The 16310-nt window shown below is 61.3% G+C and overlaps 2 protein-coding genes across 3 annotated transcripts; one reads left to right on the plus strand and one right to left on the minus strand.

The window, feature by feature from the left end:
* Positions 1-2443: 2443 nt before the first annotated feature.
* On the plus strand, positions 2444-10460 carry LOC100934382 (double C2-like domain-containing protein gamma). Of its 2 annotated transcripts, XM_031941654.1 has the most exons (11): positions 2444-2721; positions 3525-3840; positions 4943-5022; positions 5173-5244; positions 6930-7039; positions 8136-8265; positions 8354-8404; positions 9502-9653; positions 9805-9886; positions 9965-10061; positions 10114-10460. In XM_031941654.1, the coding sequence occupies exons 2-11, from the start codon at positions 3552-3554 to the stop codon at positions 10242-10244; spliced, it is 1194 nt and encodes a 397-aa protein (XP_031797514.1). In that variant the 5' UTR covers positions 2444-2721; positions 3525-3551; the 3' UTR covers positions 10245-10460. The 2 variants fall into 2 exon arrangements, with proteins under 2 accessions (XP_031797514.1, XP_031797515.1); XM_031941655.1 differs by lacking the exon at positions 2444-2721 and having other exon boundaries at positions 3498-3840.
* A 34-nt stretch (positions 10461-10494) lies between these two features.
* On the minus strand, positions 10495-14412 carry NDUFV1 (NADH:ubiquinone oxidoreductase core subunit V1). The gene is made up of 10 exons (XM_031941656.1): positions 14165-14412; positions 13145-13227; positions 12886-13056; positions 12315-12498; positions 12020-12209; positions 11522-11734; positions 11257-11423; positions 11054-11135; positions 10810-10955; positions 10495-10669 (listed from the first exon to the last, which is right to left on the minus strand). Exons 1-10 carry the CDS (start codon positions 14243-14245, stop codon positions 10586-10588), a joined length of 1401 nt encoding a protein of 466 aa, XP_031797516.1. The 5' UTR covers positions 14246-14412; the 3' UTR covers positions 10495-10585.
* Positions 14413-16310: the final 1898 nt, after the last annotated feature.

Genomic DNA, 16310 nt, shown 5'->3' on the forward strand with positions numbered 1-16310 from the left:
ATGAGCTCTTGCCCTATGTGAGTTCTCCCTAAAATCATTTTTTTTTTTTTTTTTGGCAAGCATACATTTGGCATTTGAACAGCGTGGCCAGCCCAGCGGAGTTGTGCTTTCTGCAGGAAAGTTGGAATGCTGGGAGGTTTCATTTGAAAAAGGAGCTCAGGGTTGGGTATTTTATCCTGCCAAGTGATCTTCCTAAGACCATTCAAACGGAAGCGATTGAGTTTCTGGCACGCCGCTGGTATAGTGCCCAGATTTCACAGGCATAGAACACAATGGCTCTATAGACCTTCAGTTGGGTAATCACTTTAATCTCTCCTCTCCCACACTTTCCTTCAGTCTTCCACTCCCACAGAACTAGTTCTGGCAATGTGTGTATCAATCAATGTGGACATCGTGTTGTAAAAAATGAAAGGGATGGTTTCTGGAATACCTGGGAAGACAATTTACACAGGAAACAACTATATAGTAAAGATAATCAACTATGAAAGACTGGTAGCTGATCAATCATCCACCACAATTCCAAGAACTCAATGTTAAATCTTACAGATGACACGATGTAGTGAGATCAACACAAAGCTTGGAGACAGGGGACCTGGATTCCCATCTCAGCTCAGTCACCTACTTTCTTTATGACCCTTGTCCTCAGTGTCCCCATCTGTAAAATGGAGGGTTTAGACCAGCTGGCCGCTGAGATTCTTTCTAACTCTAGAGATTTAAGCTTATGAATCCATGATTTTTTTTTTTGGTTTTTTTCTGGTTATACATGTACATTAATTTTTTTAAAATACACATTTCTTTATGAATTATGTCAGGAGAAAATAATCAGAACAAAGCATGAAAAATCATGAGGGAGAAAAAAAAAACAGAAGAAAAAGGAAAAAAGTGAACATAGCATGTGTTGATATATACATTCAGTCTCCATAATTCTCTCTCTGATTGCAGATGTTTTCTAGGCAAAGTTTATTGGGATGGCCTTGGATCACTGAACTGCTGAGAAGAACCGAGTCCCTCATAGGTGATCATTGCACAATCTCGCTGTTACTGTGTACAGTGTGTTCCTGGTTTGACTTGTTGTCCTCAGCATCATGAATCCATGATTTTCTTTCTTTTTTTTTTTTTTTTTTTTTTCCTTTTATAGCTTTTTATTTACAAATATATGCATGGCTAATTTTTCAGCATTGACCCTTACAAAACCTTTTGTTCCAATTTTTCCCCTCCTTCCCCCACCGCCTCCCCCAGATGGCAGGATGACCAATACATGTTAAATATGTTAAATACAATATATGTATACATGTCCATAGTTATTTTGCTGCACAAGAATCAGACTTTGAAATAGTGTACAATTAACCTGTGAAGGAAATCAGAAATGCAGGCAGGTAAAGGTAGAGGAATTGGGAATTCTATATAGTGGTTCATACTCATCTCCCAGAGTTCTTTCGCTGGGTGTGGCTGGTTCAATTCATTCCTGCTCTATTGGAACTGATTTGATGAACTCATGATTTTCAAGGAAGGAAGGAGTAATTAGCAGGCCTGGAGAACCCTTTGCTCTCCATGGCTCACGAGTAGTTGCTTATGAGTTGTCTCCCCAGTAGGAAGGGAGGACGGCCCTGGTTTGACCCTTCCTTTGTATCTCTGGCACTTTGCAGAGTGCCTGACACTACTCGTTGACCCACTGACTGACCGCTCTGGACCCAGCCCAGTTCCAGAGCCTTAGACTATTGCTGTGTGACCGTGGGTCTCTCCAGGACCCCTGGCTTGTCAATGGGTGTTGTGAAAGGCGGGCCTGGACATTGTCTGCCCTTGGGGTCCCGCGCTGAGTAGATCAACAAGGCAGCCCCTTGGTTCCAGATTGGGACAAAGACTTGGAAAGGAGAGATCCGGAGCAGAGCGGATTCGGAGAGGGGCCAGCCTCCGCTGGGAGGCTGCAAGGGGCCTGTGGAGGGGAGGTGGGCAAAGTACTCACAGTACCCTCAAGAGTTAAGCCCTGGCAGAAACTGAGGATATTCCTGGACCATGGCACCGACGGCTAGGAGCTAGAGGCTGGATAGCTAGGGGGAGGGGCTTGAGAAGGGGGCGGGGGGAGGAAACTAAGTCAGCATCTCCCTTCTCCAGTCGGCCGCTGCAGCCTCCTCCCAGCCTCCCCCCCTCTCTTCCTTAACGCTTCGCGTCCCCCTCTCCTTTCCATTTCTCACCTATGTTGGCACTTAGCAAGAATAAATTACTTTGTAAAAATAGCTCCATTTCACAGGCGATCAGTAGAGGTGTTGGGGGAGGGAAGGTCGCAGACCACGGGGAGGGGGGGGGAGGGGGGGCGGGGCGTCGGGGGCATCCGGGGAAGGGAAGGGGCGGCTGGGTTCGGGCGGGGGCCAGCTCTCGCGGGCTCCGTGTTAGTCACACCCCTCCCTGTAAGGGAGCCCGTGCGGAGGGTGCGAAGGTCCCCAGTGCGGGGGGCGGGAGTCCGGCTGGCTGGAGGGGGGGAGGCGGACGCAGCTCGTGATCCGGGAGGGGGGAGCGGGGTCAGTGTGTGCGCGAGTGTGAGTGCGCCCGTCCCCGCGTGTCCCCGCGGCGCGGCGCCGGAGAGGACACGAGCGGTCACAGACGCGGGTCCCGGGGGGGGGTGGCGAGGGGGAGGCAGGCGGCGGCGGCGGCGGCGGACGTAGTTCGGACCCGGAGCCGGGGGCAGTCGGTCCCGCCGTGTCTGCTCGGCCGTCCAAGAACCAGGTGAGTTCCCCCGCCCTCCTCGCTCCCAGCAGCCCGGGCACAGCGGAGAGCGCACCCCAAGAGCCCCCCAGGAGACCCGGAAGCCCCCGATCCCGGGTCAGACCCTGCTGGGGCGCTCTGCCGGGGGCAGACAGGCCCCCCCAGAACCGGGAGCAAGACCCCCGCCTCTCCCCCACCTCGCCATCCCCACTGGGGAAGAACCCCTCCTCCCCCCACCTGTCGCCCGCGACAGACCTGCCCCAGATGGGGGGGGGGAGGGGGCTCCCGTGGGTTAAACCTCCCAACCTCCCCCTCACTGCAGCCCAAGAGACCACCCCCTGGGAAAGACCTCTCCCCAGAAAGGAGACTTCCCCTCCAAGGTCACCCCACAGACCCCCAAATACAAACATAGAAGCCCCTCCCCTCAGGAGGCCGATCCTCCCTAACAGCACGTGACCTTACCTGGGGTCTGGTCCGTTCACCTCCAGCCCCCAGAGTCCCATTCCCTTCCCTCCCCGCCCCCCTCCCCGCAGCTGATCTGACCGCTACGCTTGTCAGTCAGCACCTGGGCCTGGGACAGAGTCCCGAGGTCTTGTCCTCCTGGGGGGCTCCCCCGCAGTCCGGCCAGCAGGGGTCCGGGGTCACTCCCAGAGTTCCCCCTTCTGCCCAGTCCTTCCCACCGCGCTGACCTTCCCCACGGAATTAGCCCCTCCCTTTGTCCCTCCTCCCTCCCATCGGCCTCTCCCTTCTCTTTGGCCCCCTCCTCACATTTGCCCCCCCCTCCCCCGTTAAGCCCCCACAAGGCACCGGGAACTCCTTCCTAGGGACCCTCTGGCCGCCGCCCCGTGGCCATGGCCGGCGCCCGCGGGGAGAAGGTCACTATGCAGGAGCATATGGCCATCAACGTGAGCCCGGGCCCCATCCGGCCCATCCACCAGATCTCCGACTACTTCCCCCACTTCTACCCCTTCGCCCCCGCCCTGCTCCGGCCCCGGCCCGCCCCTCTGCGCGCCCTCCCCAGCGGCCCGGCCCCGGAGCCAGCCTCGGGCAGCCTCCGGGAGGAAGCTGGGCCGCCCGCAAAGCCCCCCGGGAGCCCCCCGGGCCCGGAGCAGGAGCAGGACGGAGACTCGGATGACAGCAGTGAGTGCTCGGGCCCTGGGGTCTGCCAGGGAGCGGGAGGGGGAAGGGAGGGAGGGGGAGGGAGCCCCAGAACTCTGCCCTCCCTCACCTGGGCTGCAGCCCCGCGCCCAGCTGGGACAGGATCATTGCTGTCTCTAACGCACATCCCAGACACGGCCCCAGCGGGGCTGCTCTTAAACAGCTGGGCGGGCGCACGCACACACACACACACAACATACTCCTACACAATCTCACACACACACACACATCACACACTCACTGACAGACACACATACACACTGACACACACACAATGACATAGAAACACACACTGACACACAACTCACACACACAAATCACACACACACACACTCACTCACTGACACAATGACACTCAGACACACTCATACTGACAACTCACACTCAGACACACTCATACTGACAACTCACACTCAGACACTCACTGACGCACTGACACTCATACACTCATACTAACACATTCACAATCCAACACAACACACTCACAGCACACACACACTGACACACTGACACACTGACCCTCAGACACCCCGCCCCCCCCAGGCACAGCTGCTCCCAGCTGCAGGTGCGGCAGGCCTGCGTCAGAGAGAAGGTGACCCTCCCTTCAGCCCAGCCGGTTCCCTGGGGGAGGGGGGCCACATCGGCAGATCCCAGGCTAGAGGTCACATGGCCGCGGGGAGCTGGCTCAGGAAGGTCCTGGGCATCCCTCCCCAGTCCCTGCCTCTGAGGCCCTTCCAACTAAGAGCGTGTGGACACGACCCCGGCCCAGGTGTAGACCTGAGTTCTTGGTAGACCTGGCCCCGCACCCTGTCCCCTGCCGGTTTCTGGTTTGAGCCAAAGCCCTTCCTCAGCCCCCAGTCGGTCAATAAGCATTGATAGAAACGCCTACTGTGCGCTCACCACCGGACAGCCGGAAAGCCTGGAAGGCGGGCTAGGGACGGGATAAAGAAGCAACCGTGGCGGAGGGAAGGCGCTGGCACTCCGGCAGATTGAGGAAGGCTTCCCGGAGACGGGGGACTTCCGTTGGGAGCTCCAGGAAGCCAGGAGAACCTGGAGCTCACGGCCGGCCCCCCTCCCTCCACAGCCGCCCTGGGCTCCCTTGAATTCACCCTCCTCTTGGACCAGCAGAACTGCGTCCTGCACTGCACGATCCATGGAGCCAAGGTGAGAGGATGGGCCGGGGCGGGGGCGGGGGCGGGGACTGGGGGCGTGGGTGGGGCCAAGGCTGGGGGGCGAAGGGGGCGGGGTCCGGGCCAGGGCGGCAGCAATTTTCCCCTCCTGCCCCCTCCTCCCCTCTGGGAAACTGTCCTCCAGGGCCTGAAGCCTTTGGACTCGGGCTCCATCGACACCTTTGTGAAGGCAAACCTGCTGCCGGGAATGAGCAAGGTAGTGACGGGGAAGGGCTGGGGAAGGGGGAGCTGGGGGGGGGGGGTCGAGGGGAGGAAGCCGAGAGCAGGAAAGGAAGGGACTCGAGGGAGCCAGGGCCCCCGGGGCTGGCGGGGAGCCCCCACCCTGCCCGCCCTCCAGGAGCCTCCCGGATGTCAGGGAGCGAACGGGACGAGTGCTGGAGCAGGTGCCCTTCTCACAAACCCCCACTGTCCCGCACCAGTCCAGAGAGCACGTTAGGGCACAGGCTGGGGTTGTCTGCGACCGAGGAAGGCCCAGGGCCGCCAGGTGGCGCTGTAGCGCCTAGAGCATTAGCCAGAGCCGGGAAGAATCCTCTTCATGAGTTCAAATCCAGCCTCAGACCCGCCCTGGCTGTGGGACCTGCCAGAGTCACTTGCCTCAGTTTCCTCATCTGTAAATGAGCTGGAGAAGGAAATGGCCAACCGCACGAGTATCAAATTCAAATTCGAAGACGTTTCCTCCCGGGGGGAGAGCTAAGGCAAACCTGGACACTGGACGACCGCCCTGCCCGCAGAGGCCCAGAGTCAGCCCGAGGGTTTTCCCCCTGGGGCTCTAGGGCCCCAACAGCAGCACGTTAAGGAAAGCTGAGCAGGAGAGGACCAGCGCTCCCTACTGGGCTGGAGAAGACTGTGGGGCCTCCCTGGGTCACAGGGAGAAGACCCAAAGAAATCAGGGACCGGCAGGACAATGAAGCTGAAGCTCAGCCACTCTGGCCACAGCATGAGAAGGGGGGAGCCCTGGTGTTGGGAAAGGCCAAAGGCAAGAGGAAAAAGGGACGGCGGAGGGGGCTGGATGAGCAGCAGTGTCATGGGAGTGACCAACGGGAGCTTGGACGGACTGGAGGGAGTGGAGGCTGGCAGGGCCCGGAATGCCGGGGCCGAGGGGCCAGAAAGTCGGACAGACGAGATCCGGGAAGGCTTCCCGAAGGAGGTGGACTTTGGGGCTGTGAAGGATGAGTAGGACTGTGTGGTGGTGGTGGTGGGGGGAGGGCTACAGCATAAACACAGGATGAAGATGGGGGAGAACAATGAGGAAGCGAGTGGCAGCTGAGGTTGGATGGGGATGTTGGGACCTCGAATGTCAGAAAAGGAGAGGGCCTTGAAAAGTTCTTGGGCGAGAGGCAACATAATAATCATAATCTCACATTCAAATAGTATTTCCAAATTTAAAAAAAATGGGGTAGATAGTATGTTATTGTTCCCATTTTACATATGAGGAAACTGAGGCTTTGAGAGGCTAATAAGCCCAAGGTTTCGCAGGTAGCGAGTGAATGCTAAGGCAGGATCGCACCCAGGCCCTTGGCTCCAAGCTCGTGCCCTTGACACAATGGTTGGGAAGGCTGCGGGATAAGCCGAGAGCAGAGGGAGCCGCCAGGGCACGATTAGGATAGTTCGGACAAGCCACCAGCGGCGGGGGCCTCCCGGACTCCTCCTGATCCTGGTCACGGGCGTGGCCTCGAGCAGTGTAGACGGGGAGACGGGAAGGGAAGAATATGGGGAGTGGTCCCGCCTGGGCAGGGGAAGGCCCCGCTCTGAACCACACGGAGGGCGGCAGGCAGAGGATGGTCTGCTTATTCAGGACGAGCTCAGGTCACCCGGGCTGGAGGTGGCAGCGGGAGCTGGGCCCGGGGCCCCTTCACAGCCACCCTGCCCCTTCCCTCCCAGGCAAGTCAGCTGCGCACGCGGACGGTGCGGGCCAGCCGGGGGCCGCGCTGGGACGAGACGCTCACCTACCACGGCTTTACCTGCCAGGACGCCGGGCGCAAGACTCTGCGGTGAGCCCCCTGCCGCCCGCCTTGGGCCCGGGCCGGACCTGGCAGCCCCCCCCCCCAGGTCCTTCACCCTGCCAGGGGGCGCTCAGTCAGCCTTCCGGCTTCCTGCTGGAGCCCCCCTGGGCACAACGTTCTTGGATGGCGCTCCCTCCCCCACCCCTGGCCCAAGGTGGGCAGTGTATTCGCACCTACCAAAAATGAGGCTGGAGCCGCCTCCTGGGACTGTTGGGGAGACGTGGGACCAGAAGGGAAGGGGGCTGGTCCTGGGGACGGTCTGGCCTGCAGCAGGGAGAATGAGGGAAGGCCCGGGCCCTGGGCAAGCTCTAGAGAAGGCCTGGGCCAGCTGGGGTGAGGGGGACCCTGGCAAAAGCTCCGATGCCCAGAGATCCCTCAGGGCCCCCAGCCAGGCTCCAGAAGGAAACCGTCTCTGTTGAGCACTTGTAGACCCGTGCCAGGGGGACTGGGGTGTGAGACATGAGGCCGGCCTAGGGCAGCAGATAAGATGGCAGAAAGGGGCATGTGCCCCCCCCAAGAGGGCACCATGGAGTGACCGGGGGTAGCCGGGGGCCAAGGGCTGTAGGCCCTTCCCAAAGTACAACCTGATTCAGCTGTAACTAGGGTGAGGTGATTAGGGCGTTTCTCCAGGGTGCCAAAATTTACAGGGGGCACCAGCAGCATTTTCAGTCCTTCAGATACATGGAAACACTTGACAAAAAATTAGTTAAAAATGGGGAGACAGCAGGGGTCCACTTCCTGATCCCTGCCAGGTGGTAGCTCCCTCAGCGGCTGCCTTGCCTCCCAGTATTCTGGTTCTCTCCGTTCTTCCTCCTCCCCTCGGTTCCCTGCCAACAACTAAACTGAAAACGAGGGTTTGCCCTTTTCTCCGGGTGCAAAAATTGCCAGCTAGGGTTCTACTTGGAAGCCCTGAGAAAGCTGGGAGAGATGGCAGACGTGAAGCATCGGGATGAAGATGGGCCAGGGATGGAGGGAGGGGGGCTGTGCCCGGAGACAGTAGAGGGGCCCCCAGCCTGGGGGAGGGGCCAGGAGGGTGGAACCCGGGAAACCGGAGCAGTGACAGGGCCGGGGTCGGGGGGGGCAGGCTGTGCGTGTGCGAGGAGTCGCGCCTGCGGAGGCGGGCAGAGCCCCTGGGGGAGCTGCGGGTGCCCCTGAAGAAGCTGGTGCCCAACCTGACCCGGAGCTTCAACATCTGCCTGGAGAAGAGGCGCCTGGTGAGAGTGGCCGGCGGCCAGGCGGGGTGGGGGAGGGTGCACCCGGGAAGGGGAAGGGGCCGTGACCTTCTGCCTTGTGGGGTTTCAGAGCAAGAGGCCCAGCAGCCTGGACACTGCCAGGGGCATGGCCCTGTATGAGGTAGGTCCACTGGGGCTGGGCCGGGCAGGGCTACACGGCCCCGTGACCTTGCCACAGTCCTGCCTCTCTGGGTTCTGGGGCTGCCCCCCTCATGGCCCCCCATGAGCTAACTCTATTTCAGGCAGGAGCCTCAGGGCCTTCCTGACTAACCTTGGAGTGTCTGGGGGGGGGGGGGGAAGGGGAGGCAGCCCAAGGCAGGAACCCTGAGACCTGGACGGTTGTAGGGTCAGGACGTGGCCGGGAACAGGAGGCGGCTGCAAGGCTGGTGTGGCGTGGGGGGAGCAGGGAAGGGGGGGCCTGGAAGGTCAGGCCGTGTTCTCCGGAGCGGACTGTGGGGAAAGAAAGGAGGGGCCGGGCCTCCCAGGGTGACACAAGGCCTGGTTAACAGGCGGGGAATCTGGCCCCCGTCCCCCACCCAGGTCATCCAGAGGCCGGCTCTGTGAGCGGGGGCTGGGGGGGGGCAAAGCCCTCCCCTTGTCCCCAGCTGGGTTATAATGCTTTTGGGCAGGGAACAAACCAAAGGCAATAGGGTGTGTTAATGCTCGCCTTAGAACCGGGCCTGGCAGACGGGACTTGGAACTGAGAACGCCAGATCTGGGCGGGGCTTTAGAATGGAACATGCAGCTGGGACCTCCTTGCCGGTGGCCTCCTGTAGAGCCCCCCCCCCCCCACCTGGTCTGGCCCCTGTGGAGCCCCTCCATCGTCTGCTCCTCAGTCTGCTCAGTGTCCTACTGGCTCCAAGACCAGGGTCCGTCTCTAGCCTCCCGCCTGCCCTCCCTTGGAAGCCTCTTCCTTTAGGGCTCGGCTTGAGGAACTGGGCACTGAAGGGCATCAAGTTCACTGGCAGATGGGGAAGCTGAGGCCCAGGGAAGGGAAGCCCACACGGGGAGGTACCCGGCACCTGCCTCTCTTCCGGCCTCCCCCCAACGCCTACTTCTGCGGTCCACACTGCCCCCTGGTGGGTAAATCGTGTCCCTGCCACTCCAGGGCAGAGCCAGGCCATGAGGACTGGCAAAGAAAGGTAGGATGGCACCTGTCACTCATGTGACCGGTTCCCCTGGAGACCCCTGACCCACCCCCTTCCTCCGGCCCCACAGGAGGAGGTGGAAGTGGTGGGGGAGGAGCGGGGCCGGATTCTGCTGTCCCTCTGCTACAGCTCCCAGCGGGGGGGCCTGCTGGTTGGGGTCTTACGCTGCGCCCATCTGGCCCCCATGGATGCCAACGGGTACTCGGACCCTTTTGTGCGCATGTGAGTGAGCGGGGGGTGCTGGGAGCCGGGTCATGGGGATCCAAACTCCCCCCAGGCTGCGGGCAGAACTTTCCCCACGGGCAAAAGGCCTCCCCTGCCTCGGCCCCCCCCATCTGGGCGCTCCCCAGCCAGCCCCGGTTCTCGCCCTCAGCTTCCTCCGACCAAACGTGGGTAAGAAGTCCAAATACAAGACGACGGTGCGGAAGAAGACCCTGAACCCGGAGTTCAATGAGGTGAGTGGGAGGCCTGGCCGGGCACGGGGCCCTGCCCCCGAGATGCCCGGGCCGCCAGTGACAAGGCCGTGTGCGCAGGAGTTCTTCTACGCGGGCCAGAGGGAGGAGCTCGCCCAGAAGACGCTGCTGGTGTCGGTGTGGGACTATGACCTGGGCACGGCCAACGACTTCATCGGTGAGGGCAGGGGGGGGGCCTTGGGGCTTGGCTGACGGGCACACTCCCCCAGGCGGGGTGCAGCTGAGCATCAACTCCACCGGGGAGAAGCTTCGGCACTGGCGCGAGTGCCTGGCCCGCAGTGACCGGCGCCTGGAGCTGTGGCACCCACTCGACGGAGCCCCCCCCAAGCTGGGCGACTAGGCCCAGAGGGGACCTCAAGGAGCCAGGCGGAGGAGCCCCGGCATGGGCCCTTTTGGGGCGGCTCCCCCTCCTTTCCCTGCACTCTCCAATAAACACTGGTTCAATGCAGGAGGCTCTGCTGTGCCCATTTCTCAGGCTGTGGGCCCCCTCGCCCATGGGGCTGACCCGGCCGAGCTCCCGGGGCCCGACGAGCAGAGCCACGTTGGGATCCCCCTCCCTCAGGCCCCTGCACCCAGGGAGCAGACAGAGCTAAATAGAGACTCAGGAACGGCCCGAGGGCAGCCCTGACTTTATTCACACAAACCAGGACAGGAAGGGGGAGAGGGGTGGCGGGCCCCGGCCTAGGCTGCCTGGCGGGCCGAGTAGCCCTTGGCAAAACGGTGCATCCGGTCCTCAAGCTCGGGGCGAAAGTGGCGGATCAGGCCCTGCTCGGGAGGAACGAGAGGGAACTCAGGGGCACAGCACCCCCCCCCCAAAGGATCCCCTGCTCCCACCAGGGCCCCTCCCGACATTTTCTGTTCTCCCCCCCCAGCCCGGGGGCCATCCCCGGCTCTGCCCCCAGTACCTGCACAGGCCAGGCGGCCCCATCACCCAGGGCACAGATGGTGTGCCCCTCAATCTGCTTGCTGATCTCCCAGAGGGCATCGATCTCAGACACGCGGGCGTCCCCCTTGACGAACCGCCACATCACTTTGTTCATCCAGTCCACACCTGGGGCGGCCGGGAAAAGGGGTTCTGGTAGCCTCCCCCTCGAGCCCTGGCCGACCCCCCGGGCCCCCCCACTCCTCACCCCGGGCCTGGATGCTCACCCTCCCGACAAGGAGTGCACTGGCCACAGCTCTCGTGTTTGTAGAACTCAATGAGGCGGGCGATGGCTTTCACGATGTCTGTCTGAGGGGGTAGGAGGAGTGGGTGCTGAGGCAGGGGCCGTGCGGGGGCGGGACCCCGGGACAGCCCCTCCCCCAGGCTGAGGGCAAGGTTTCAGGCAGCGGGGGTCCAAGGAGGCCCTTACCGATCGGTTCATGACGATGACGGCGGCTGTCCCCAGCCCCGTCTGCGCTTGGATCAGCCCATCGAAGTCCATCAGGACCGTCTCGCACACGGACTTGGGGATGAGAGGGGTAGAGGAGCCCCCGGGGATCACCGCCAGCAGGTTGTCCCAACCTCCGGTCACACCACCTGGAGGCCAGAGCTCCGGTCAGCCCCCCAGCCCCGGTGCTCCCTCCCCCGGCCCCCAGCCCACGCACCCTCCCCTGCTCCTGCTGCCCCGGCCTCACCCGCGTGCTTCTCGATCAGTTCCTTGAGCGGCACCGACATCTCCTCCTCCACGGTGCAGGGGTAGTTGACGTGGCCCGAGATGTTAAAGAGTTTTGTGCCCGAGTTCCGCTCCCGGCCAAAGCTGGCAAACCAGGACCCGCCGCGGCGGCAGATGGTGGGGGACACGGCCACGGTCTCCACGTTGGCCACGGTGGTGGGGCAGCCGAACACGCCTGCCGACGGAGAGAGGTCTGGGCCGCCGGCCCCACCGCAAGGAGCCCGACCCCTCCCTCCCTCTGCTGGGGGGCAGTGCCCTGGGCACCCTGGGGTCAGGGGTCCCTAGAAGGCCCAGACAAGCCTTCCCCTCCGCCGCGCAGGGGCCAAGGGCCCTGGATGAGGGCCCACTGCTGGGGCCGGGCCCTGAGTCCTCCCACAGCCTCCTGGGGAGCCCCTCCTGCACATGGAGCCCCGCGGCGACTGGAGGCCTTTCCCTCTGCACCCCCGAGGTGGGCACGTACCCACATCCGCAGGGAACGGTGGCTTGAGGCGGGGCTTGCCCTGCTTGCCCTCAATGGACTCGATGAGCGCCGTCTCCTCCCCGCAGATGTAGGCCCCGGCCCCGCGCACCACAAACACGTCGAAGTCGTAGCCAGACCCACAGGCGTTCTTGCCGATCAGCCCGGCCTCGTAGGCCTCCCGGATGGCCACCTGGGGAGAGGGGGAGGGACAAGCGCGGTGAGAGGGGCCGGGCACGGTGAGAGGGGCCGGCGCGAGGAGGTTGTGAGCGGGGGCTCGCGGTGCGGGCGCCCTCACCTGCAGGTTGGAGGCCTCGTTGTAGAACTCGCCCCGGATGTAGATGTAGGCAGCGCGGGCACCCATGGCCCGGCCCCCAATCAGACAGCCCTCCACCAGCTTGTGGGGGTCGTGCCGCATGATCTCGCGGTCCTTGCAGGTCCCCGGCTCCCCCTCGTCCGCATTCACCACCAGGTATTTTGGCCTGGGGGAGTGGGGATGGGTCAGCCAGGGTAAGCGCCCAGCACCCCCTCCCACGTCACCCCCGCTGCCCATCCCAGGGACATGGGCTTTCTCTGGCTTCTGCCGGCTCTGCCAGCGTCTCCGCTTCAGCCCACACGACCTGGCTGCCCCCTCCCCCACGACCACCAGCCTTCCCAGCCTGTGCCTGAAACCCAGCTCAAGGGGGAGCACCTGCCCCCACAGAGGGCACAGCCGCCCCCCTCCTCCCACTGGCACAGAGTGAACTCCTGCCCCCAGGAGGCCCCAGAGCAGTCTTGGGGGGAAGGGAAGCCACAGGCCCCATGTGCGGCTGGGGGGCCCACCCCGTGGCACCAGGCTGCTGCCGCCGCCAGCCCTACCCTCCCCCCACCTGCCGTCGGACGGCTTGTTCATGAAGCTCCACTTGAGGCCGGTGGGGAAGCCGGCCCCGCCGCGGCCCCGCAGGCCCGAGGTCTTGATCTCGCCCAGGATCCAGTCGGGCCCCTTCAGCAGGATCTCCTTGGTCTTGTACCAGTCACCCCGACTCAGGGCCCCTTTGAGCCTGTGAGGGGGAGGGGAGAAACGGATGAGCCCGGAGACATTCCTCCCCGGCCCCTCCCCCCGAGCCAGGCCCCAGAGCCCTTCAGCACCTCCAGTCGTGGCGGCCGTAGAGGTTGGTAAAGATCCGGTCCTCGTCCTTCAAGGACCCAAATGTTGTTTTCTTGGGGGTCGCCTGTGGAGAAGAGAGGCTCGGGAGGGCCGGGTCCAGGGCCCCCCACAGAACCCCTGGGAAGCCGGCGGTGCAGGGGGGTGGGGGCTGGGGTGGGGGGGCCCGGGAGGAAGCCCCCCCCTTCCAGCCTTCATTCCTTTCCTCCTCCCCCCCACGGCCCCATCACTCGCACTCAGGTCAAGACTGAAGCTCCAGGCAAAGCTCAAGGTCCACCGAGAGGGGTCAGCACAGGGGACACAGTTCAAGGTCAAATGGCCCTGGGGCAAAGGAAGGAGCCGGAGGAAGGCTGGGAGGGCGAGGTCGCCTAAGGTCGCACTATGTGGGGGGAGGGGGCGTTCCCCCCCCCCCAAGAGCCGAGGTCCAGCCCAGGGAGCGGCCGGGCTCAGCGGCCACTTCCCACCAAACTACTGGCCCCTGCGGGGGCTCGGCTTCCTGCCCAGGCGGCTCCCAAGGTCCCTTCCGTACAATAACCCCACTAATAACAAGGCTCGGGCGGCGCTCGGGGTTCACTTTCCAAAGCTGACGCCATGTGATCGCCTGGGCCATTGCACGGATGAGAAAACGGAGGCTGAGGCTGGGTGACTTGCCCAGGGTCACGGGGGAGGGGGGGGGGGGGGGGGGGGCTCCGAGCTCAGCCCCGTAACCTGCCCCCGCCCCCACTGCCTGTGGTCCCCAGGAAGCAGATGGGAAAGGGGGGGGGGGGGCCTGATAGCTGGACCAGGGCCAAGGTGCCCACTTAGTAACCAAGAGAGGCTCCTCCCATTGACAGCGCCGAGCCCCGCCCCTCGCCCGAGCTCCCCCGTAAGCCCCGCCCCTGCCCCACTCCCAGACCCCAGTGACCCCGCTCCCGGACACCGCACGACCCGGTAGCCCCGCCCCAGGCCCCGCCCTCCCCGTGGCCCCGCCCCCTCCCCGCCAGGACCCAGCCGGACGGACTTACCGTCCCCACCTCCTGGAAGGTGAGCCGGGCCAGACTCCTGGAGGAGAGCGCCCCCCGCACAAGCCGCTGCGCCGCCAGCATCGCGCGGGCCGGAGAGGGAGCGCGGCGGCGGCAGGAGGTCCGAGGTTTCGCGGCGCCGCTGCCTCCCGAGGCGCGGACCTTCCCGCTGTCACCTTCGCTCCGCGGACAGGCAGAAGCCGGGGCCGCGGCGCAGGAGTTTAACGTCACACGCCTCCTCGCGCGCTGGCGTCACGGGGCGCAAGGCTCCGCCTGGCGTCTTCCGCCTGCGTCGCGCCGTTCTGTCCCGGGGCCTTCTGGGAATTGTAGTGTGGCCTCTCTCCTGGCTGTGCGGGCTCCTTGGCAGGTTCTCCCGCCCGCGCTCTGAGGCTCCTCCTCCCGCCCGCGCTCTGAGGCTCCTCCTCCCGCCCGCGCTCTGAGGCTCCTCCTCCCGCCCGCGCTCTGAGGCTCCTCCTCCCGCCCGCGCTCTGAGGCTCCTCCTCCCGCCCGCGCTCTGAGGCTCCTCCTCCCGCCCGCGCTCTGAGGCTCCTCCTCCCGCCCCTGCCGGCCCCCTAGTTTACATCTGTTGGCGGAAAATGAGGATGGAGCCAAGGTTACGCTACTATGGAGCCCCTTGAGAGCATGGGGAGATAAATAGGGATAATGGTAAGGCCCCCACTCCAGCTCACGTGCGGAAAGCGAAGGCCTTAGAAATGGCAGCCATTGGTAATAAATGCGGAGATGTGTTCCAAGGAGTTGTCATAGCCCAGGAGATCGTGAGGACAGGTCTCCAGTGCAAAATGCGTATTCAAACATGTATGGCCATGATTAAATGAGGAGGATGCCTCATCAGAGGGGACAATTGTGAGCTATGACATGTTAGGAATCATTCTTGTTTGAAAGTATAAGACCTGCAGGGATTTCTAGGGCTCGAGACCACATGAACTGATGCTTTGAGGAAGGCCAGTGGAGACCATTGTAAAGGATGCAAGATGTATGGGATCAGTTCTATGGATGTGGTTCTTGGAAAGGAGGTTTAAAAATTCAATTGCTTTCAGTATGGAGAGGTGCCCACAGAGGGAGGATGTGGGAGAAATTGTGGACACACCGAATTTTACAGTCTTTTTGTTGCTGATTGCAAGATTTTCTCATGCATATTTTCCTTTGATCTGATAAGTTTTTTAATCAGGAGATCCAAGAAAATTGTACATGTGTTTTAATGTTTTTAATAGTATTAAATTATTGTTGCTGTGCGAGTCCTGGGGAGGAAGGGAAATGGGAGAATTTGGAACACAAAGTTTTACAAGGGTCGATGATGAAATATTATCCATGCATATGTTTTGAAAATAAAAAGTTTTAATAAAAGAAAGAGAATTGATGTTTAACTATATGCATTATTGTGCTGAGGGAGGGGAGTGAGGGGAAGAGAGAGAAATTTGGAACACAAAGTTGAAGGAAGGATATGAAGGAATTATCTGAGTATTTGAAGAAGAAAATATTGAAGAAAAGAAGAGAGAAAGGAAGGAAGATGGAGGGAGGAGAGGAGGGAAGGGGAAGAGAGAGAAGGAAGGAAGAAAGGAAGTGAAGGAAGGAAGAAGAAGGAAGGAAGGAAAGGAAGAGAAGAGAAGAGAAGGAAGGAAGAGAAGAGAAGAAGGAGAAGGAAGGAAGGAAGGAAGGAAGGAAGAGAAGGAAGGAAGGAAGGAGAGGAAGGAAGAGAAAAGAGAAGGAAGAAGAAAGAAAGAAAGGAAGGAAGGAAGGAAGAAGGAAGGAAGGAAGGAAGGAAGGAAGAAGGAAGAGAGAGAGAAGAGAAGGAAAGGAAGAAGGAAGGAAGGAAGGAAGGAAGGAAGAAAGAGAGAGAGAGAAGGAAGGAAGGAAGGAAGGAAGGAAGGAAGGAAGGAAGAAGGAAGAAAGGAAAGGAAGGAAGGAAGAAAGAGAGAGAGAAGAAGAAGGAAGGAGAGAAAGGGAAGAAGAAAGAAAGGAAAGAAGGAAGGAAGGAAGGAAGAAAGAGAGAGAGGAAGGAAGGAAGGAAGAGAAAGAGAGGAAGGAAGAAAGAAAGGAAGGAAGGAAGGAAGGAAGGAAAGGAAGAAAGAGAGAGAGAGAAGGAAGGAAGGAAGAGAAAGAGAGGAAGGAAGAAAGAAAGAGAGGAAGG

The sequence above is a fragment of the Sarcophilus harrisii genome, chromosome 6, assembly GCF_902635505.1.
Source record: "Sarcophilus harrisii chromosome 6, mSarHar1.11, whole genome shotgun sequence".
Classification (NCBI taxonomy): Eukaryota; Metazoa; Chordata; class Mammalia; order Dasyuromorphia; family Dasyuridae; genus Sarcophilus; species Sarcophilus harrisii.